This window comes from Hyla sarda, chromosome 6, assembly GCF_029499605.1.
Source record: "Hyla sarda isolate aHylSar1 chromosome 6, aHylSar1.hap1, whole genome shotgun sequence".
Lineage (NCBI taxonomy): Eukaryota > Metazoa > Chordata > Amphibia > Anura > Hylidae > Hyla > Hyla sarda.
The window spans coordinates 167,364,358-167,387,623 of NC_079194.1; the positions used below are offsets into that span (position 1 = coordinate 167,364,358).

The window sequence follows — 23,266 nt, forward strand, 5'->3', positions numbered from 1 at the left end:
TATTGAAAGCGTTCTATCGTGCCCTGTAATTGGTTGTAGCTAGTTCCAGGGTCTGTTTTAAATTTCAACAAGATTTCCTTCTGCTCCCTTAGTTTCTTACAAGCGACCTCAAGGTTTTCACACTCCTCTTTCAAGAAGAGCTGCAAAAACTTGAGGGACCAGCCTGTGGCTAGGAGCATGGGGATACGTAATCTTCGTAGGACTATCCCGATCTTGATGGTTAAATCTTTGAAAGCAGCTGATTAAATGCTTTTTCTAAATATAAGAAACTTTTTTGGACTTAATGTGCTAGCTGTCAAGTTGACCAAATCTGCGACGAATGTTACCTTGCCCAATGAACTTAAATCAACGACAGGCAGACTTAGGTCCCCTCAATGCCTATATTCGCTTCCACAGTATGCCGCCAGGAAGATAGGACAGAAACCAGATTGAGCAAATAAACTTTCTTAACTCTGGCACAACCTGGTACTTAAGCCTCCATGTGTATGGCTACTCCCAGTTAGGTATAGAACACTCTTATTCTGGCATCCATTTGATTGATTTGTGGCACTTTACCATACATAATACTGTGCCTTAGGGCTTGGTATATAACATTGTACCTCTATGCATTATTAGTGTCTGCCCTGGTGGCAGATACATGCCACTGTGACCATTCTGTATTCATTCATTCATGACCTTGTTAATTATGATTACCACATTAGGGAAGGTTTCCTCTCCCTCTGTATTGCACATGCGACCAACTATCAAGTCTTTTCACTATTATTGTACGACAGATCAGCAGTACACTCACACATACTTCCCTGGTATCAGTTAGTTTACCATCAGCACTGGGACACCCCCGGGGAAAGGGAGGGCAAGTCTGGTCTGTGCATTTGACAAGGTAAGCAATAGTGTAACTCCAGTGGGACTGAATGGCTATTCTTCACCAATCGTCATTATAAGCAATTGATATACTTCCCATAGGCTACATTACTGGTTATGATTTATGTGTTATTGATGACCCCCATTGGCCTTGCTTGTATATGTAGCTCATAGTAGGTGGTAATATCTTCTCAAATGTATGACTAATGTACCCTGCTTGGAACTCAACTACAATTATTCAGGTACACTTAGCACTACAAGTCAGAGCTTTGGATAATTCTCACCTACTCTTGGGAGCACATTTTACCCCTTAAGAACACCCCGCCAATTTATTCCAATTTTCATTTTTGCTTTTTCCTCTTTGCCTTTTAAGAGCCATCATTATTTTACTTTTTCATCCTTTGACCCATATGAGGGCTTGTTTTTTTGCAATGAATTGCACTTTTTAGTGAAACATTATTTATGGTGGAAAATTGAAAAGAATACAGCAATTTTGCAACTTTTAGGAATAGTTTAGTTTTTTACACAGTGCACTTAATTGTAAAACTAATATGTTCTATTAATTATGTGGGTCAATAAGATTAAAACAATACCCATTTTTACATGCTTTTCCATTATTAGGAACAGACCGTTTTGGCCAGGCTCTGTTCTTAAGGGACAGGGCAATCTGTTACAATGATTTGGATCATTGAACATTGTGTTGTCTTCCTGGCACCTACTAATGAGACAAAGAAGGGTGACGTCATTATTATGGGGGACTTTAACTACACTAAAATAGACTAGGAAGCTGAAACCTGCAGGGTTAGCAACTAGTGCAGGTACCCAACAAAAGCGGTGGGGTCACTTCTTGACCTTTTATTAACCAATAGACCAGACACGGTATCCGAAGTAGAGGTAGGGGTGATCTTGGTAATAGTGAACACAAGACAATAAGTTTTAATGTATTCTATAAGAGGATGTCTGCTAGTGGGGCTACAAAAACATTTAAACTTTAGGAAGGCCAATTTCACAAACTAAGAGAGGACCTCTGTGACATGTAGTGGGACTTTGTCCTCCATAACAAAAAGTACAAAAGCCTGAATAGATCTTGTGAACAACATATACCCTACGGGAATAGACATGTTAGAAATAGGAGAGGGCCAATTTGGTTAACCAAAACAGTTAGGGATGCGATGAATGATAGGAGGAAGGCATTTAGACTACGAAAACAAGAAGGTAGTGGGGAGGCATTAAAAAATTATAAGAGGAATACATTCTGTAAACAAACAATAAAATTAGCAAACAAACTGAGAGATCAGTTGCCATAGAAAGTAGAAAGAACCCAAAATATTATTTACCTACTTAAATACAAAGAATCTTAAAATATTGGCCCCATAAGTAATAATCTGTGTGTGATGGAGGAGGAGGATGAGGGAAAGGCCGATCTACCATATTACTTTTTCTCTACTGTATTTATACAGAAAAATCCAATGTCAGATGATATGAGTAGTTAACTGACCCCTCCAGTGCCAAGATATCAGAGTTTAAAAAGATATGTAAATATATGTAACGTGAAACTCACCAAATCTGACTGACTTTGCTGGTTTTGTTGTAAGATGTTGGTTATGTCTGTTACCGTCTGCGACCGACATGTTTGTATGTTTGAAAAAAACTTAAATAAAAAACTATTGAACTGAAAAAGATATGTAAGTTAGGGTTTCCGCTGGGGATTCGACTTGGTTGCTAGACCCAGCACAGTTCAGCCCTCTTGCCAGTTTGTCACTCCCCTCTGTGCACTTGTCACCACCTCTTCCTCTCAATTGACAGCTGGTAGGCTGTACTGAAATCCCCAATTTTTTCCCTGTTATCTTGAAGCCAAGTGGAATGCCCATTGGTCTCCAAAACCTAATTAGAAATTTGCATATCTTTTTAAACTGGAGGGATCAATTAAAGGGAAACAAGCAGTAGATTTTACCATGTATAACGCTTGACAATGCGTTATATAAATTAAAATCTTTATCCTCACCATTGGCAATGCGTTATTTATGGTAAAATCTTTCACTGTTGCTTCAGACTATGGGGGTATACGCTCTTGCCACTAGGCGGCTGACACTAAGGAACAAAAAAGGTTTGTCCTCCTCGGCAGGCTATAACCGCCCACTGACAGTGAGCTAATCTCTCTTCCACGTCTTCTGGACTTCCTCCAGTCCAGCCTGGAGTCCCGCTTGGTGCTGGGTTCCCCTAAGGGCCAAGTGTCTGCCCTGTCTATTCTTTTCTAAAGAAAAACCTACATGAGTAAGACAACCAATCCACATAAGTAACTCTTCAAAAAAAGATAAAAAGGCAAGGAATGCTCAAGCAATATAAACCTACAATGTCCTTACCCTTAACCCCTTAAAGATCACAGGTTTTTCCATTTTTGCACTTTTGTTTTTTAAACACCAAAATACAATACTCGGCAACACAAAAAGTATGCAAAAGTATATAAAGCTTTATTGAAAATACAAAATTACATATATTAAAAACAGTTTATGGACACAGTGCACGTACGTTTCGCACTAGTGCGCTTCGTCAGGGGATGTGCTCGCCCCCTGACGAAGCGCACTAGCGCGAAACGTACGTTGGAGTAAGTGCAGGGGGCATATGGCTCCTCATTGGTGACTATCCTCTTTATGGTATTTTGTATGCTTTTACTCTTCAAATCATTGTTGTTAGGATCTTTTTTATCCTTTTTTAATATGTTTCATTTTAGAGCTTTTTTGCATACATATGTATCTGTTCTCACTCAGTTCTCCAATGTATTAGCTACATCTCCTGCCCTCCATTCAGTTATGTGCACTGTGTCCATATACTGTTTTTAATATATGTAATTTTGTATTTTCATAAAGCTTTATATACTTTTGCATACTTTTTGTGTAGCTGAGTATTGTATTTGGGTGTTTAACTATCTGGTTGTCTCAGCAACCTATAACTATTTTGGTTTAAATTTATTTGGTGACCACTTTTGTTTTTTCCTCCTCACCTTTTAAAAATCATAACCCTTTCAATTTTGCACCTAAAAATCCATATGATGGCTTATTTTTTGCGCCACCAATTCTACTTTGCAGCGACATCAGTCATTTTACCCAAAAATCTATTGCAAAACGGAAAAAAATAATAATTGTGCAACGAAATTGAAGAAGAAACGCCATTTTGTAACTTTTGGGGGCTTCTGTTTCTGAAGTTTTTATCGGTACCATTTTTGTATTGATCGGACTTTTTGATCGCTTTTTATTCATTTTTTCGTGATATTAAAAGTGACCAAAAATACGTTATTTTGGACTTTGGAATTTTTTGCGCATACGCCATTGACCGTGTGGTTTAGTTAATGATATATTTTTATAGTTCGGACATTTACGCACATGGCGATACCACATATGTTATATTTATCTTTATTTACATGTTTTGTTTTGTTTTTTTACGGGAAAAGGGAGTGATTCAAACTTTTATTAGGGAAAGGGTTAAATGACCTTTATTATCTTTTTTTTTTTACACTTTTTTTTTTTGCAGTGTTATAGCTCCCGTGTCCCTGTTCACTGCAAAGCCATAGCTTTGCATTGATCAGTTTTATCGGCGGCCGATTGCTCAAGCCTGCATCTCAGGCTTGGAGCAATCAATCACCGAAGGGACACGAGCGGAGGAAGATAAGATGACCTCCGCTCGTGTCCCAGCTGATCGGGACACAGCATTTTCAATGCGGTGGTCCCGATCAGCCCCACTGAGCAGCTGGGCAGCATTCACTTTCGTTTTAGATGCAGCGTTCAGCTTTGAACACCTGGTCTAAAGGGTTAATAGCGCATGGTTATTAGCCCCGGGTCCCGGCTTCAGATACATGCCGGGACCGACCCGATATATGACCCGTGGTCACAGAGTGACCCCGTGTTATATCGCGGGAGCTGGCCAAGGACGTAAATATACTTCCTTGGTCGTTAAGGGGTTAAAATACAATAAAGTTCACACTATATCCCATAAATGGTATCAAAGTCATTTTATTGAACATATACACCAGGGGTCCTCAAACTACGGCCCGCGGGCCACATGCGGCCAGCCGAGGACATTTATCCGGCCCGCGGCTGCCTGGGACATCCCTGTGTCCCGAAAGATGTTTTCGGGACACAGGGATGCGCTCTCAGAGACCCCACGTTTACTTTAAAAACGCAGGGGCCGCCGGGAAGGTGGCGCATGCAGGGACGTGCACCCATAGCAACGGAGCGCGGAGGAGCGGGGCAGCGATGAGGATGTGCGCTGGCCAGCTAGGTAAGTGTTACCAGCGGCACGTCAGCTTCGGTGCTCAGACCACCGCTCCTTCGGTCCCGGGACTTACTGCTATGTCCGGACCGGAGGAGTGGTGGTCGGAGCACTGAAGTGGGGCAGAACACAAGCATACAGCCTCCAGCCATACACTGTATGGCTGGAGGCTGTATGTCTGTGGAGGAACATACTGCACCTAATGTGGGGGAACATGCTGCACCTAATATGGGGAGCTATACTGCACCTAATTTGGGGGATCTATACTGCACCTAATGTGGGAGATCTATACTGCACCTAATGTGGGGGAACATTATCCTGCACCTAATGTGGGGGAACATTATCCTGCACCTAATGTGGGGGATCTATACTGCACCTAATGTGGGGAGCTATACTGCACCTAATGTGGTTAGCTATACTGCACCTAAGGGGGGGAAACATTATACTGCACCTAATGTGGGGGAACATTATACTGCACCTAATGTGGGGGAACATTATACTGCACCTAATGTGGGGGAACATTATACTGCACCTAATGTGGGGGAACATTATACTGCACCTAATGTGGGGGAACATTATACTGCACCTAATGTGGGGGAACATTGTACTGCACCTAATGTGGGGGAACATTGTACTGCACCTAATGTGGGGGAACATTGTACTGCACCTAATGTGGGGGAACATTGTACTGCACCTAATGTGGGGGAACATTGTACTGCACCTAATGTGGGGGAACATTGTACTGCACCTAATGTGGGGGAACATTGTACTGCACCTAATGTGGGGGAACATTGTACTGCACCTAATGTGGGGGAACATTTTACTGCACCTAATGTGGGGGAACATTGTACTGCCAACCCTAATGTGGGGGAATATTGTACTGCCAACCCTAATGTGGGGAAACTGTACTGCCAACCCTAATGTGGGGGATCTATACTGCCAACCTAATGTGGGGGGAACTGTGCTGCGTACTTAAAGTGGTAGTCCACTAATAAGATATATAAGTGTACATAGGAATTTGTTCATGTTTTATCTATAGTCCAGCCCTCCAACGGTCTGAGGGACCGTGAACTGGCCCCCCGTTTAAAAAGTTTGAGAACCCCTGATATACGCAATTATACAGAAACAACAAAAGAATCCCACAACTAAAAAAAGTGTCATATGTTTTTTTGGGGTGGAATTCTTTTGTTGTTTCTAAAGGGTGCATACCTGTGCATCAGCACTCGGCCGCAAGGTGCTGCAGGCGGCGGCGGTGGTGGCTAAGCCTTCTGACTGACCTTGTTTCCTTTTTTTCTTTTCTCGCCCTAGGGACTGCTTTTGGACATCCCACAGTCTGTGTCCCCCAATGAAGCGACAGAAAAGTGGATTTTTTTTAATACTTACTTACCGTAAAATCCCTTTCTCTTATTCTTCATTGGGGAACACAGCCCCCTCCATTCTGTTTTGGGGCTATGGTTGCCTGTTGACGGGGTTCCTCGGTTTACTTTTTGTTCGGGGTCCTACGGACTTTATTCTGGTTCCTCCTACAGCTTTGTGACTAAACTGATTAGCTCATTGTCAGTGGGTGGGTATAGCCTGCCAAGGAGGAGCCGACCTTTTTTTTTCCCCCTCAGCCTCCTAGTGGCAGGAGCGTATACCCCTATAGTCTGTGTCCCCCAATGAAGACTAAGAGGAAAGGGATTTTACAGTAAGCAATAAAAAATCCACTTATCCTCACCATCCACGGGGGACGTTTCTGTCCCCAAGGACAGTGAGGATATGAAGTTATAAAGTCTCCCCCGCCACCGCTTCAAGCAGTCCACTGGTCCAGGAGCGATGATTACTTGGTCCCGTTGCTCTGGCCGTAGTGACACCCCCTCGGCTTAACTGCCTGTGTCACCGCTCTGCTCTGTCTGCATAGGCAGCAGAGCATTAACGCAGGCCGTAAAACACGCTGAGAGGGTGTCACTATGGCCTGAGCGTCGTGACCAAGTAAGCAAAGGTCCCCACCCAGGGGACTACTTACGGGGCGGTGGGAGAGACTTTATAAACTCGCTATCCCTGAGGGCAAAAGCTTACCACAGGGATGGTAAGGGTAAAGATTTTAACATAAATAATTTGTTGCCAAGTGTTAAGTCTTCAGATTGTTTCTTCTTAATAGCCAGTTACTATGGTAATATATAAATCAGCTTAGAAGTTTTTACCCAAAAAAAACACTTTCAATTTTGCACCTAAAAATCCATATGATGGCTTATTTTTTGCGCCACCAATTCTACTTTGTAATGACATCAGTCATTTTATCATAACTATATGCAGGAAAATTTATACGTTAAAATTGTCCTCTTCTGACCCCTATAACTTTTTTATTGTTCCATGTGTAGGGCGGTATGAGGGCTAATTTTTTGCGCCACGATCTGAAGTTTTTATCATACCATGTTTGTTTTGATCCGAATTTTTGATTGCTTTTTATAAATTTTTTAATGTTATAAAAAGTGACCAAAAATACGCTATTTTGGACTTTGGAATTTTTTTGCATGTACTTCATTGACCATGCAGTTTAATTAACGATATATTTTTATAATATGGACATTTACGCAAGCAGCGATAACACGTTTCTTTTTATTTGCACAGTTTTTTATGGGAAAAGGGGGGTGATTCAAACTTTTCTTAGGGAAGGGGTTAAATGATCTTTATTAACTTTTTTTGATCACTTTTATTTTTTTTTTGCAGTGTTATAGCTCCAATTCAGATGCGCAGGAGGCAGGTAAGGCACCCTCCTGCTGCGTCCTAGCTGATCAGGACATCAAGATTTTTTCGCGATGTTCTGATCAGCCCGACTGAGCTGCCGGGATGCTTTTACTTTCATTTTTAGACGCGGCGATCAACTTTGAGCGCCGTGTCTAAAGAGTTAATGCAGGACATCTGACGGAACGGCGATGTCCGGCATTAGCCACAGGTCCTGGCTGCTGATTGCAGCCGGAACAGTGTGGGTATGATGCGAGCTCAGCTCCTGTCGCAGCGCCGGGTATACCAACAGTTGCTATAGTCCAAACAATGTTATCTTTATTGCACATAAGTATTACAAAATGCAGACAATACAATTAAAACCAATAAAAAAGCCCAAATGGCCACTGCACAAACAAGGGGGGACCCCCTAAAAAAAGGGGGGAACCCCACCCAGGGCACCTGCCTCCACAAATAAATAGGTTATGAGCCTATCATGTAACAAGAATGTTATATCAATACATTCCTATTCCCACAACACTGATAATATGTATACAACCTGAAAATCCTTCATAAATAGCACAGGGGAATAGCAGTGGAGGACAATAGATGGAGGAGTAGTATGGCAGGTGCCCCCCTAGAGACCCCACGTGTTCCGTTGCCCGTCAGCAGCTTCCTCAGGGGTGTTGCCGTACTACTCCTCCATCTATTGTCCTCCACTGCTATTCCCCTGTGCTATTTATGAAGGATATTCAGGTTGTATACATATCAGTGTTGTGGGGATAGGACTGTATGGATATAACATTCTTGTTACATGATAGGCTCATAACCTATTTATTTGTGGAGGCAGGTGCCCTGGGTGGGGTTCCCCCTTATTTTAGGGGGTCCTCCCTTGTTTGTGCAGTGGCCATTTGGGCCTTTTTAATTGGTTTTAATTGTATTGTCTGCGTTTTGTAATACTTATGTGCAATAAAGATAACATTGTTTGGACTATAGCAACTGTGGGTGTGCTGTAGCGAGACTATCGCCATGATTAAGGTTTTCTAACAAACCGAAACACGTCGGCATTTAATTAAGCTTTTAAATGTTTGTTTTTGATCACAAGATTTTTAATGGATATTATTTAAAGTTAGAATTTTTAGGGGAGCTGAAATTTAAAAATTTTTGGTTCCTGAAATTCCAGCCACCAACCCCTGAGAAGACTCATAAAAAAAAAATGAATCTTTCGTAAAAGATGAGACTGGAACCGCCACAGGAAATCTGAACCTTTTGGGGCATGATGGCAGGAGCTCCAGGACATTCACCACACCCAAACAGGAGCAAAGCAAGGGACTAACCAGGAAATAATCAATGCAAGACCATGAACTGTGAATGTGTGAGAAATGCGTGTATTCACGGCCATCTGGATGGAGGAGACACCATGCATCCTCTAAGCCTGTTTGTGTCAGGAAAGGGGGAAGGAATTTGTCACTCTGTCTCAGAGCTACTGATGTGGATTGCATACGGTCCACCTGGGGATTGACTACCGAGTTCAATTGCCCTCCTGGAGTTGTCATGGGGCCTGTGGTGCGGTGAACAGTGTCTGCCAGGGAGTGAAAAAAAAGTAATTGTCGCCATTCGGTACATAAACATTAAAGATATCATACGTGCTACCATTATCGTCTAATTGGACATGAGAAAAACGCCCCTTTGCATCCCGTTCATGAGACAGTACTTGGTGTGGGAAAGACTTATGGATCAGTGTCAGCACTCCAGATTTGCCATGAACTGTCCGGCTGCCTAAGGCTTTGCCTACCCACAGCGTCTGCATCTTCTGAAAGTACTGTTTATCAAGGTGCGTCTCCTGGAGGAGAATTACATCAGGACGTAGACGTTTCAAAAAACGCTGAATTTTCATTCGCTTTTGAGGGGAGCGCAGCCTCTTAACATTCCAAGTAATAATATACCATGTAGCAAGGAAAGGTAGAGAAGAGCACTATTGCTAAATACCCACTAAGCAAGAAAAAAGGATATATGTACGGAAATGGATGCAGGTCCATCGAGATGAGTGACACCTGTGGGTTGCATGCAATATAGTGGCAGTAACAAGAAATGGCACATGAAGAACAATAGCATGCACTCACCGCAGAAGATGTGTCTATACGTCCGGAGGTCCGGGGTCTCGGGAGCATCAGGTAGATACCGAAGCGCTCAGAGGCTATGCCGGTCGTTTCATGCGACTACGCGCGCTTCTTCCGGCTTCTCCATCTACATCATCGCGCTGCGTCTTTTATGTCATGTGACTGCAAGAGTAACCATAGCAGCGAGTAAATAGTGACGCTCGGCTCATGCAACGGAGTGAAGGACAATATTACTAAAGGTAAGTGAAAATGAATTAAAATGCAAACATAAACTATTCTAGTGTAAAGCACTAATAGAGAGTAACAAGTGTATTCTCACATGTATAAAATTAGATTTTGTGTAGAAACTGAGACATATCAGTCCGGTCATTGAAGCCCAGCGGACCCTGGGCATTGCATATAATAATACATATGTAGAAGTAGCAGACCTATAGTGGCCGGGATCGGATCCGTGACTGAATACCTGTCAAAGTATTTAGACTGGGCCCTCCGGCCCTTCCTGTTAACAGAGCCTTCTTATTTGAAGGACCCAAATGATGTTCTCATCTTTTTTGACAGCTTCCTCTGGCAGGACACCTACCAGCTCACCTCTGTGGACGTAGAGAGCCTGTACACCCGCATCCCTCACGATGCGGGTGTACAGGCCATACGGCGCTTTTTGGAGTTCTCAGGTAAATCATCAGAGTATATCAATTTCGTCACCGAATCTATTTTTTTCATCCTATTAACACCTTTCAATTCAATCAGCATTGGTATAAACAGAAGACTAGCACAGCAATGGGTACACCCATCTCTTGCACATATGCAAACTCATTTCTAGCTGTATTTAAGAGCAAGTATGTGTTTTCAGTACAAAATCCGTTTTCTAAATACATTAAGCATACAAAAGGTTCGTAGACAATATCCTAATGGTATGGTATGGTATGGGATGGGTCTGAGGAATTATTTGCTAAATTCATCTCTTACTTGTACCGCAACGACATGAACATGAGATTCACTAGTGTGTTTGGAGGACCCCAAATAGAATTTCTAGATATTGAATTATCAGCTACATCGGAGGGAGTCGTTACAGAAGGGTTCAGAAAAAGCATTGCCAGAAATTCTCTCCTCCATTATCACAGCTCTCACCCCATGCATACTAAAAAAAGTATTCCCTTCAGCCAGTTCATTCGACTCAAGAGGATAAATAGTAACTCAGAAAAATATGATGAACAGACTTATGGTAAGAAGGTACCCCCCCTCCATAATCAAATCTGCCTATAACAGAGTGAGTGGAATGGAATAGAAAAACATGTTATACAGAAATCAAAAGAAGAACCAGGACAAGAAATTAAATTTTTCCTTTAAAAACACCCAAATGAATCAACATATCAATAATGCTAGAAGACGCCATTGGTACATCTTGGAGAACGATTGCGATCTCAAGGATGTAACCATCAGGCAACCTGTTATAACCTACAGAAAAAACAGAACCGTCTCTGACTACATTAAATGCAAAAAAGCCAACAAGTCGACTACAGAAGCCAGTAATTGGCTCACAGACAGTAGATTTACCGGGAATAGAAAATGTGGTTCCTGGAATTTTTGTCAATTTAACTAGTCACGATTTTTGTACTCTAGGCGGAGTTTCCCACAAAATAGCCCAATTAATTACATGCAGAAGCACCTTTGTAGTGTACTACATCGTGTGCCCATGTAATAGATTCTATATAGGGAAAACTAAGCGCCAGCTCTGCACTCGCTTTCGTGAACACATGTACGCCGTTAAAACAGGAAAAGGGATCCCTAGGCTAGCAGAACACCTCTGTACTTGTCAAGCCAATGATATTAATGTCCTCAAATTTGGAGGACTTGAACGCATGACACGATCGCAGTCAGGAGGTGACAGACTCTCTTCTTTTACAGAGAGAGACCAGATGGATTATTAAATGCATCGCCCAGTCCCCGGTTCTCCACAAAATCAAATTTTCTACATGTGTGACTAAACTTGTTAGTCTCTCCTAGTGCCTTACACTAGAATAGTTTGTTTGTATTTTAATTCATTTCCACTTGTCCTTCACTCCGTTGCATAAGCCGAGCATCACTGTTTACTCACTGCTATGGTTACTCTTGCAGTCACATGACATAGAAGACGCAGCGCGATGATGTAGATGGCCGGAAGAAGCGTGCATAGTCGCGTGAAACGACTGGCGTAGCCTCTGAGCGCTTTGGTATCTACCTGATGCTCCCCTGAGACCCCGGACCTCTGGACGTATAGACATATCTTCTGTGGTGAGTGCATGCTATTGTTCTTCATGTGCCATTCCAAGTAATAACCTTGCACATAATGCATCAAAAAACCCCAGAGAACCAGAGGGGAGGGAAGGGCATACAATGTTCAGTAGAAGAACAATGGAGAGGAGACACTGCAAGTAATAACAGACAGGGGATAACAAAAAGAAGGGGAAGGAGATCTCCTGTATATGGGAACAAGGGCCTGCAAAGGCAACATACCGAGGAAGAGGAGAAAGTAGGAGGGAGAAAGAAAACCAGGACATTTGAAAACAACCCAAAAAATCTGGAACCTAGCAAAGTAACTAAAACAATCCTGTAAGAGGCTAACACCCAAGGTGAAATACAGGTGGCCATCGGTCGGATGATGGACTTAAAGCGCAACTGTCATGGATATTGTACCCCCCAGACTAATACCATGATAGTATAGATGATGACACTTGTAATGCAGCTATACTTTTGGCTGCTCTTTATCACACTTTATCAGCAGGAAAATAGTTTTATTTTGCGGTCAGCAACAGACGGATAGGCGTGGCTGGGGATCGTAATGCCCCACCTCTGCCACGCCTATCCCCTGTAAGTGAGCGCTGGGACCACTGTGTGATTGACACACAGGTCCCCATCCCGGATGTTCATGATGTGCAGGCCGGCGTGACTCCACTGAGCCTACACATATAATGTGCACCTTTATGATATACAGTGCCTGTACTCCTCTTCTTTCTTATCCTGGTGCCCAAGATGCGCTGCTTCTGCTTTCACTAGAGGCAGAGAACTTGTTCCTTGCCTCTAGTACTGCACAGGCACACTGAGCTGGTGGCAGACAACAAGAGTGAGCGCTTTCTCTCTGGCTCACTCAGAAGATCCTGCAAAGCCGCCTCTTCTGCAGCAGGTGTCGGGAATAAAGAAGCTGCAGCGATATCCTGCCTAGGCCGATGATAGGCTGAGTGCCATGTAAGGAGCCTTGCCCCGCCTTCTCCCTGCTGCCCGGGGCGCCTTACATGACAGTGCGCTCAGCTTATCACCGGCCGAGGCGGGACATCGCTGCTGCTGGCGATATGCTGAACGCAGTATGACTCACCATCCCCAGGAAGCAGGAAGAAGAGCAGCACCGGAGGACTAGGACACTGATATCGGCGCAACGGGGGAACATTGGAAGGAGAGTTAAAGTTATTTTTTTTTTTTTAGTTTTTGCAGCCCGGGCACAGAGATGGTGAAAAAAAATTCACTACAGTTCACCTTTAATAGAACTTCCTCACAAAGTTCTAATGACTCCTCATAAAAGTTCCCTTAGGGGATCCTAAAAGTGTAAAAAAAAAAATAAATTAAAAAAAATATTATTAAAGTTTTAACACACGTACATTAACCCCATCCTTACTAAAAGTTTAAATCAGCCACCATTTATCATTTTCCATGTAAAAATATGTAAACATAATAAATGTAAAACATATTTGGTATCGCTGTGTTATAGTGTAATTGTATAACACAATTTTTTCCATTCAGCGAATGGTGTAAACGTAAAAAAAATAAATAACAGAATTCTGTGGTTTTCTTTCACATCATATCCCAGAAAAATTAAGTAAAAAGTGATCAAAAAGTTAAAGTAATGCCACAATAGCACAGATAAAACTAGAGATCAGTGTAAAAATTTGCCCCATACAGCCCGATATACAGAAAAATATAAGTGTTTCAGAAATTAAAAAAATAAATAGATAAATAAAAATGTATATTTAAGTTTATATAAGTGTAACATTTATTTTTTTAGTTGTAAAACATGGCAGAAACTATACAAATTGTGTATTGTTGTAATCGTGCCAACCTAAAGTATCAAGATTACATGTTAGGGTGCATTCACACCACATTTCAGAGATCTGGCTGCCGGATCCGTCTGAGAAATCCGGACCGGCGCTGTTTCAGAGTACATGTTATGAAAAAATGAAGAAAGTTGTTAAAAAGTATAATTGGTCCTGCAAAAAACAAGCACTCATATGGGTGTGTTGTTGAAAAAATAAGAGTTATGGATATTGAAGGGTGAGGAGGAAAAAAAAATATGTAAGTGCAAAAAGGAGAATTGGTAAAATCCATTAATCCTAGGGATTAAGCAGGTTGCTGTGTCATTCTCTGTAGTAACAACTTGTCTTCATTGCAGCCTTCAAGTTTAACGAAACCAGACTCCGTTTTTGTGAGCAATTGTCTAGCACCGTTTTCCACCCTTGAGGAGACATGCTTGTGTACAGATATTAAAAAGGTATTGTAATGGAGTGACTGGTCCAAAGCTAATCTCTGAAATATGCTGGTAGAGCAGTGCAGGATGGAAGATTGGACTCAGTGGCCCGGATTTACCATTCTGTCACAGGGCAGAGACTGTCTGTCTGGTTTTCTATAACAACCAGTTACAGCCCATGTTTACTATCTACAAGCTCTGGTAAAATAAAAGTTAAGCTTTGATTGGTTGCTATGGGAAAACTGGACAGTTTCTGTCCTTGTACAGATTCGTAAATCTGTGGCACAGATAATATAACAAACTGTGTTAAATGTGTTTAGAATAGATATTAAAGCAAACATGTGAGTTGGAAAACTGGTTTAATTAAGCTTGTGACTAGGCATTATGATTTTAGATATACCTTTTTATTAGTCCTCTAACTTTTTGTTAATATGCAAATTAATCTTAAAGACCCAGGGGCATTCCCAAGCACAGCAGGAACCCAGGTAAGTCCAGCTTATTTTCACGTTATCAGACTGAATATCAGTCAAACAGCGTAGGTAAATGTAAGTGGGCATGGATCTTAAAGACCCCTTAAGGACTCTTTTTTTTAACCTAAAGGGAACAATCACAAGTTTTACCCTATATAATCAATGGCAACACATAATAAGGTTAACATCAAGTGTTCTGCCATGTCTGGCAGTAAATGTGAAGTAAACAACTTTTATAAAAGGTCACATGTTGTATGTAAATGAGGCTGAGTTGGGCGTGCAGCTGCTAAAGTAGTCATGGCTACCGGAGCAGTAATCACGCCTATTCAGGCTCAAATGATACCTATCTAGGTATGATTGAGCAGCTCAGTCAGGGTCTGATGTCATTTCTCAGAGGTAGGCTGTCAATCATTAGTGATTAGAGCCTGAATCAGCGTGAGTACAGCGTGGGAAGCCGTGACTTCTTCAGCAGGCCGCATGCCTGGTGACTACTTAAGTCTCATTTACATACCGCATGTGACAGTTATTAAAGTTGTTTTTGCCGCATTTACAGACGTGCCAGCAGACATCCAAACATGGTAGGACACATGATATTAACCTCTATTACATGTTGCCACTCGTTATATATGGTAAAACTTAATGAGGGGTTCCCTTTAAGGACTCTTTTTTTGCAATTCTGACAACTGTCACTTTCTGCATTAATAACTCTGGGATGCTTTTGCCGATTATTCTAATTCCAAGATAGTTTTTTCGTGACATATACTACTTTAATATAGTGGTAAATTTTTGTCATTACTTGCATCCTTTCTTGGTGAAAAATCCCAAAATTTCATGAAAATTTAGAACATTTTGCATTTTTCTAACTTTGAAACTCTCTGCTTGTAAGGAAAATGGCTATTCCAAATAAATTTTACATTGATTCACAAATACAATATGTCTACTTTATGTTGGCATCATAAAGTGGACATGTTTTTACTTTTTGAAGACATTAGGGGGCTTCAAAGTATAGCAGTAATTTTCATGAAAATTTGAAAATCTGAATTTTTAAGGGACCAGTTAAGTTTGAAGTGGATTTGAGGGGCCTTTCTGTGAGAAATTACCCATAAATGACCCCATTATAAAAACTGCACCCCTCAAAGCATTCAAAATGACATTCAGAAAGTTTGTTAACCCTTTAGGTGTTTCACAAGAATAGCAGCATAGTGGAGGAGAAAAATCAAATACACTAACATGTTCTTGTAGCCCCATTTTTTTCATTTTTAAAAGTGGTATCAGGTGGAAAAAAAAAATTGTAGCCCAATTTCTATTATGAGTCTGGAAATACCTCATATGTTGACATGATGTGCTCTGCGGGCTCACAACATGACTCAAGAGGGAAAGAGCAACTGTGGGATTTTTTAAAACAAATTTTGTTGTCATGGTTTTTGAGGGCCATGTTGCATTTAGGAAGCCCCCATGGTGCCAGAACAGCAAAAAAAAAAAAACACACTGCATACTATTTTGGAAACTACACCCCACCCCTCAAGGAACATAACAAGGGGTATAGTGAGCCTAAACACCTCACAGGTGTTTGACGACTTTGCGTTGAAGTTGGACGTGAAAATGGAAAATTTGATTAACACTAAATTGATGGTGTTACCCCAAATTTTTCTTTTTCACAAGGAGAAATTGGAGAAAATGGACAACAAAATTTGAAGCCCAATTTCTCCCGATTAAGAAAATGCCTCATATTTGGATGTTAAGTGCTCTGCTGGCGCACTACATGTCTCAGAACCAAAGGAGAGCCATTGGTCTTTTAAAGAGAGAATTTTGCTTAAATTGAAGTCGAGGGCTATGTGCAATTACAAACCTCCCATGGTGCCAGAACAGCAGAAACCCCCCACATGTGACACCATTTGGAAACTAGACCCCTCCAGGAATGTAACAAGGGTTATAGTGAGTACTTGCACCTCACAGGTTTTTTGAACAGTGGGCCGTAAAAGTGAAAAATTAGATTTTTAATACTAAATTGCTGGTATTAACCAAATTGTTTTTAGTTTCACAAGTAGCAAGAGAAAAAAAGCTCATCAAAATTTGTAGCCCAATTTCTCCAGAATAAGGATATACCCCATATATGGCGGTAAAGCACTATGTGGGTGCAAAACAGGGCTTAGGAGTGAGACAGCACCAATGAGATTTGAGGCCTAAAGTGGTGCTTTGCACTGCAATGGTGAAGGTTCTGATGTAAAATCTAAAAAAAAGCAAGTGACCACAATTTTGAAACAACACCCCTCAAGGAAGGTAACAAGGGGTACAGTGAGTACTTATACCTCACAGGTTTTTTGAGCAGTGGGCCGTAAATTGGAAAATTTGATTTTTTTACACTAAAATGCTTGGGTTACCCAATATTTTACATTTTCACAAGGGGTAATTTGAGAAATTGGGTTACAAATTTTGGAGGGCTTTTTCTCCTGACTATCCACATATGGGGTAACGTGCTGGGGGGGCGCACAACAAGGCTCAGAAGTCATAGAGGTCTGTTTGCATTTGAGACCTATGGCATGTCTGTAGCTGACAGTTACATACATTCAGAGGAAAATACAAAAATGAAACACCCACTTGTGACACCATTACAGAAAGTACCCACCCTGAGGAATGGGTATAGGGCTAAAGAGGACATTTTGAAAGCACAGGGGCTTCCTAAATTTATTTTCCAGGCCGATGTTTGTTACAGACCTAATAGTTACATACATTCAGAGGAAAATACAAGAAAGGAACACCCACATGTGAGAATATTACAAACAGTACACCCCCTAGGGAAGGTGTATTGGGGTGAAGTGGAGATTTGGAACAGACGGGTGTTCCCTAAATTTATTTTCCAGGAATGGATGAAGTGTACAATTTTAATACTGATATGCCAATTCCCAGAATGATGACCCAGAGTATAGCCGAAAGTAAGAATGATGCCCGCCCCAAACCCTAGGCTCTGAATCATCATTCTGGGAATGTGATGTGTGTGGCCGTCCCTAACCTGTTACCTCAAATGCGCACCCCGCTCAGGAGGGGAGAGAGCGCTGCGCATTTGAGGCGCATTTGAGGCAACTGCAAACCTCCAATGCTGTTTTTTTGGGTGGGGTGGGGGGGGGGGGATTTGGTTTTAAAATTTGGAACACAATGTACTCTGGACTGGTACATTGGAGTTGAATTCTGGGGAATGAAAATCAGGTGAAAGGATTAAAAATTTAGTACTCAATGGAAGTGTGATACTCCCTGAAGCAATCCTTAATACAGAGGCCCGGATGATCGGGGCAAGTGTCGCATTGAGTGGTGGTGTCCTTCCGAATCCCCCTCTTGCGACACACTCTGCATTTTTTCTGGGATCGTCCCTTCTTTCCAGTGTGGGGGACCTCACCTGGAATGTGTTGGCCGGGATCCCGGTGCTCACAGTTCCAGAGGTGCTCTGACCCGCTTTTTGGCGATCACTAAAGATGAGGGCCTTTAGAACTTCCTCTTGGAACTGCAGGTATGTCCCTGTGTTGCCAGCGTACTGGGACAGTACAAAAGAGTTGTACATGGCAACCTGTACCATGTAGACCGCAACTTTTTTGTACCATACCTTTGTTTTCCGCATTGCATTATATGGCTTGAGGACTTGATCAGAACGATCAACTCCCCCCATATATCCATTGTAGTCCAGAATACAATCGGGCTTGAGGACCGGTCCCACGGTACCTCCCACAGAGACAGGGCTGCTGCCATTCCCATGAATTGTGGTGAGCATAAGGACATCCCTCTTGTCCTTATACCTGACCAGCAACAGGTTTTCATTTGTAAGGGCACTGGACTCACCCCGGGGGATAGGAGTCTGCAGGGGATAGGAAGGCCTCTTTGATTCTTCCGGACTGTCCCACAAGCGAGCGTGGATCTGGCGGCGAGGGATGTGAAGAGAGGGATACTAGTATAAAAGTTATCCACGTAAAGGTGGTAACTTTTATCTAGCAATGGGTGCAAAAGGCCCCAAACGATTTTCCCGCTAACAACAAGAGTGGGGGGACATTCAGGGGGTTCAATACGGGAATCTCGTCCCTCATACACCATAAACTTGCAAGTGTACCCTGAGATACTCTCGCAAAGTTTATAAATCTTCACGCCATACCGCGCTCGCTTGGTAGGGATGTATTGCCGGAAGCTGATTCTCCCCTTAAACCTGATGAGAGACTACTCAATAGCGACCTCTCTTCCAGGGACATAGGCCTCCCAAAATTTGGCCTCGAAGTGATTGATGACCGGCTTGATTTTATACAGGCGGTCATACATGGGATCAGTTCGGGGGGGGAGGGGGGGGGGGGGGACATGCCGCATTATCAGCATAATGCAAACCTTTCTGAATGGCCTTGAACCTGGGATGTGTCATGGCCATATTGTAGAGCGGGTTCTAGTAAAGGATGCCCCCACTCAAATATTGCAGGACACTGGGTTTCTTGACCAGGCCCATATGCAGCACGAGGCCACAAAATGTCCTCATTTCGGCTGCATCAACTGGGAACCAGCCACCGGGCCTAGCCAAGAATGAGCCCGGGTTTGCGGTGACAAACTGTTGGGCGTACAGGTTTGTCTGCTCAACCATCAGGTTGACAAAGTCGTCACTGAAAAAAAAACTGAAATAGTCCAACTAACTCAGGAATCACGGGCTTGTTGTCTGCTGGCTGAGTCCAGACAAGTTCTCCGGTACGAGGCACCAGTGAACTTAGCTGGGGGGCTTGACTAGTATGAGCGCCAGGAGGACTCATACTAGCATGGGGCACAGGGTCAGGAGCAGAGGTTTGCGGACCCGCTTGGCGGCGTCTCCGCTTCCTTGGTGGTTCATCATCAGAACTAAATGATGAGGAGGACGAGGAAATAAGGAAGGTGGGGCTTTCCTCGTCCTCTGAAACGCTTTCAGTGTCGGAGGCAAGTATGGCATATGTGGGCCCTGTGGGCCATTTCCCTACTCTAATGGGGGTGAAATGTAAATATGTGGGTGGGGGAAATTTTATTCGTGTATGGTGCTGTGTGTGGTGTGGTGCGATAATACCTCCCTAACCCGCCCAAACCTAACCTAGCTAACTAAACCCGCCCTAACAGAAAAAATCTATCTATATATATAAAACTCAATGTGTGTGTATGTATGTATGTTCCACAAAAACACAGCTAAAGATATTAACATGAAACTTGGCACACGTTACTTATATGTCAACAACTCACCCCCATTTGCCAGGGGCTTATGTTTAAAGTCCGATGCAAGTCAATGGGAAATATATATTACTGCATAACTTCCAAACGGCTGGAGATATTTTGATAATACTTGGTCACATGTTACTTATATGTCCACTTAAAATATAAGATAGTTAAGAGTAGTTAGGAGTAGCCGTATTAGTCCAGTGACTTGATAAAGGGAGGAATCCCGAAAGCTTGTCTCTACAAAATCTTGTTAGTCCAATAAAAAAGGTATTACAAGATACTGCAACTACTGATGATTTTGCTTTATGTGTGTGTGTATAGGTCGGGATATGACAACAATATATGAGGACGGGATATGAAGTCAAAAGCTTCCTCTGTTGATTTTCCTCCACAACAAGGATTAGGAAAGAATAACCGGGTAGCCCTGATTTACTAAGTGGGGTGTTTTTTCCGGAGTGATTTCAATATCACTCATCTTTTTTTTCAAGCTTATTTACTATTGTCGCACAATTCGTTTTTTTTCTGTCGCACGTTTTTTTGTGTTGCAATAGTCAATTGTGTTGCACAAACTCCGAGCTAAAGAAATTAGTTGTGTGAGTCAAAATGGTTTAGACTTGTTTGTTCAAAAATGTTTTCATGAATCAAAAGTATTCATGTGTTTATAATTTTTCAAACATTACAACAATTATCCTTGTTTATCAGCTTGGGTGTTAAATTGATTTAAACCTAATATTGCAAATGTGTAAAAAAAAAAAAAAAAAATGTAAACATTAACTATTACAAAAGCATTCAATATTTTATTCATAAAAGTCTTTAACTGTTCAAAATGTTTTCAGGTTATAAAACAAGTTACTTTCACAAAAAACACAGTCCCTTGTTAGAAATCACTCCATTTTTGGAATTTCACTCGGCCTCTTTGCTGTCGGTTATGGTGTGAGGCAAACTCACACTTTTTTCTCGAGTGATTTTGGAAGTACTCGAGTATTTTTTTGTTTTTGTCGATAAAACGCCCATTTTTGCATAAAACACGTCCATTTCAGAGTGAAAAAAAACACTCAAAAGTGTTTTCCTAAGTGTCGGTTGTGCGACTAAAACTTCGCAGAGAAGAGGCCAAGTGGATATACAAGTTGAGAACAAGAAGTCCAGATGGACTGAATGAAGGCTTCTCTTTCACAGCGTTCTTGGAGAATTAATAATATTATGATTTATCACTCTTCAAAAATAAAATAGCTTTAGAAAATTGAGCACTGGATAATTAACCCTCTCCCTTATACTCTGTGTTGTCAAACAGAATGATCATACGATTTTAACCTGTATCAGAATTTGACTCTCTTCCCCCAACCACATTCTGGATTTAGGAACCAAAAAGCTTAACAAGGATGTGAACACATCTTATATATACTCATCAATGGGAACATTATGAACAGACAGAGACCCCTTGGCACCATATACTATCATGGACATTGGGTATATGATACAGTTCAATTGAGCTATACCCACCTGGAGCCATGGGTTATGGGTTGGTAGCTAATGGGCCAATCTGGATCCTGGGCCCCATTTTTGGAGATTAGCTAATATCTAGACAGAATATAGATAGATAGAATATAGTCCACAGCACCCCTCCAAATAACCACCATACTATGACGCCCACAGTCATAGGAACAATAATATTAGCATTTCCACCTTATATATATGGCGTCCTCTAACATTATCAATATCCACTGTCCATGGACGCATTAGGTGACATCCAGTAACATCAACACCTACTACCTATATCTACATACTTTAATCCAGAATTTATCACCAATACCCTTCACCACGATGACCCCTGTCACTACCAAGTTCACACATATAGAATAATATTCATAAAGTTCACAAACATTAAAATAATGAACTCTACAGACATATGTTGTACTTTGCGGTGATATAATGGGTCTGTATTCATATATATTCAGTACACGTAAGTTACTAGTAGAATAAAGAGTACAACTAAATGTAGTTTACAATTACCATCATGGTTGTGTCACAATTGAGTCCGCAGACATGTACATAATCCACCATAGGAACATCTTGAGTTGGATGCAGGCGCAGTCTCTAATATTATCTAACATTGAATCTAAGTCCACTGACATGCGCGAACGCCGGATCGCCGTGGAATGGACATGCGCAGTTGTTTACAATTGCGATTGATCATCTCTAAGTGCGAAGACATGCGCGAACGGCAGATCATCGTAGAACGGACATGCGCAGTTATCCTTAACTGTGATAGATTGTTACTAAGTGCTGAGACATGCGCCGCGTATCATATATACGCAGTGTGAGTGACAGGGCATGAAGAGTATTGATTGGTTGGGATGAGATCAACACATAATGACGTGACATGACCGGATTGGTCAGTCACGTCACTTGAGCTCAGATAGGCCGAATAATCGGCGCATAATGATGCAACGATTTTGACATCACCAACAGAGGGTATAAAAGGGAGAGTGGACCAAACGAACGGCCATTAGCCTCTGTACCTTGATAAAGTTGGTTCATCCAACGAAACTTCGGGCAGCGGAGGGCTATTCATATTTTAACTAGCAGCTTACAGTGCTTCTCTATCTACACAGTGGCATCCGCAGATCAGTGCTATAAAAGCACAATATCATTACCCAAGAAGTTACAGGGTGCTAACATACGATTCAAGCAACTACTAGCTGTGCTTTTAGATCACTATACCGGAGCTCATATATTTTAAATGACTTAATAAAATTTAGTTTTAAGGGGGGTTTCTAGTTTAGGGTTAACCCCTTGGGGGGGCGACCCCTAAAGGTTGTTGTCACAGTCATGTTCAGGTCTGGGGAACGATTGGGCCAGTTCATGGCAACAATGCCTTCCTCTTGCAGGAACTGCTGACACACTCCAGCCACATGAGGTCTAGCATTGTCTTGCATTAGGAGGAACCCAGGGCCAACCGCACCAGTATATGTCTCACAAGGGGTCTGAGGATCTCATCACAGTACCTAATGGCAGTCAGGCTACCTCTGGCAAGCACATGGAGGGCTGTGTGGCACCCCAAAGAAATGCCACCCCACACCATTACTGACCCACCGCCAAACCGGTCATGCTGGAGGATGTTACAAGCAACAGAACGTTGTCCATGGCGTCACCAG

General features: G+C 42.1%; 1 protein-coding gene across 9 annotated transcripts in view; it reads left to right on the plus strand.

The window, feature by feature from the left end:
- The window catches only part of TDRD12 (tudor domain containing 12), a 276,574-nt gene that overhangs the window by 119,008 nt on the left and 134,300 nt on the right, over positions 1 to 23,266 (plus strand). For all 9 annotated transcript variants that reach the window (XM_056525738.1, XM_056525737.1, XM_056525743.1 and 6 more), the window contains one exon: positions 14,368 to 14,466. In XM_056525738.1, the coding sequence (XP_056381713.1) occupies positions 14,368 to 14,466 (99 nt within the window). The remainder of the gene's footprint in view (positions 1 to 14,367; positions 14,467 to 23,266) is intronic.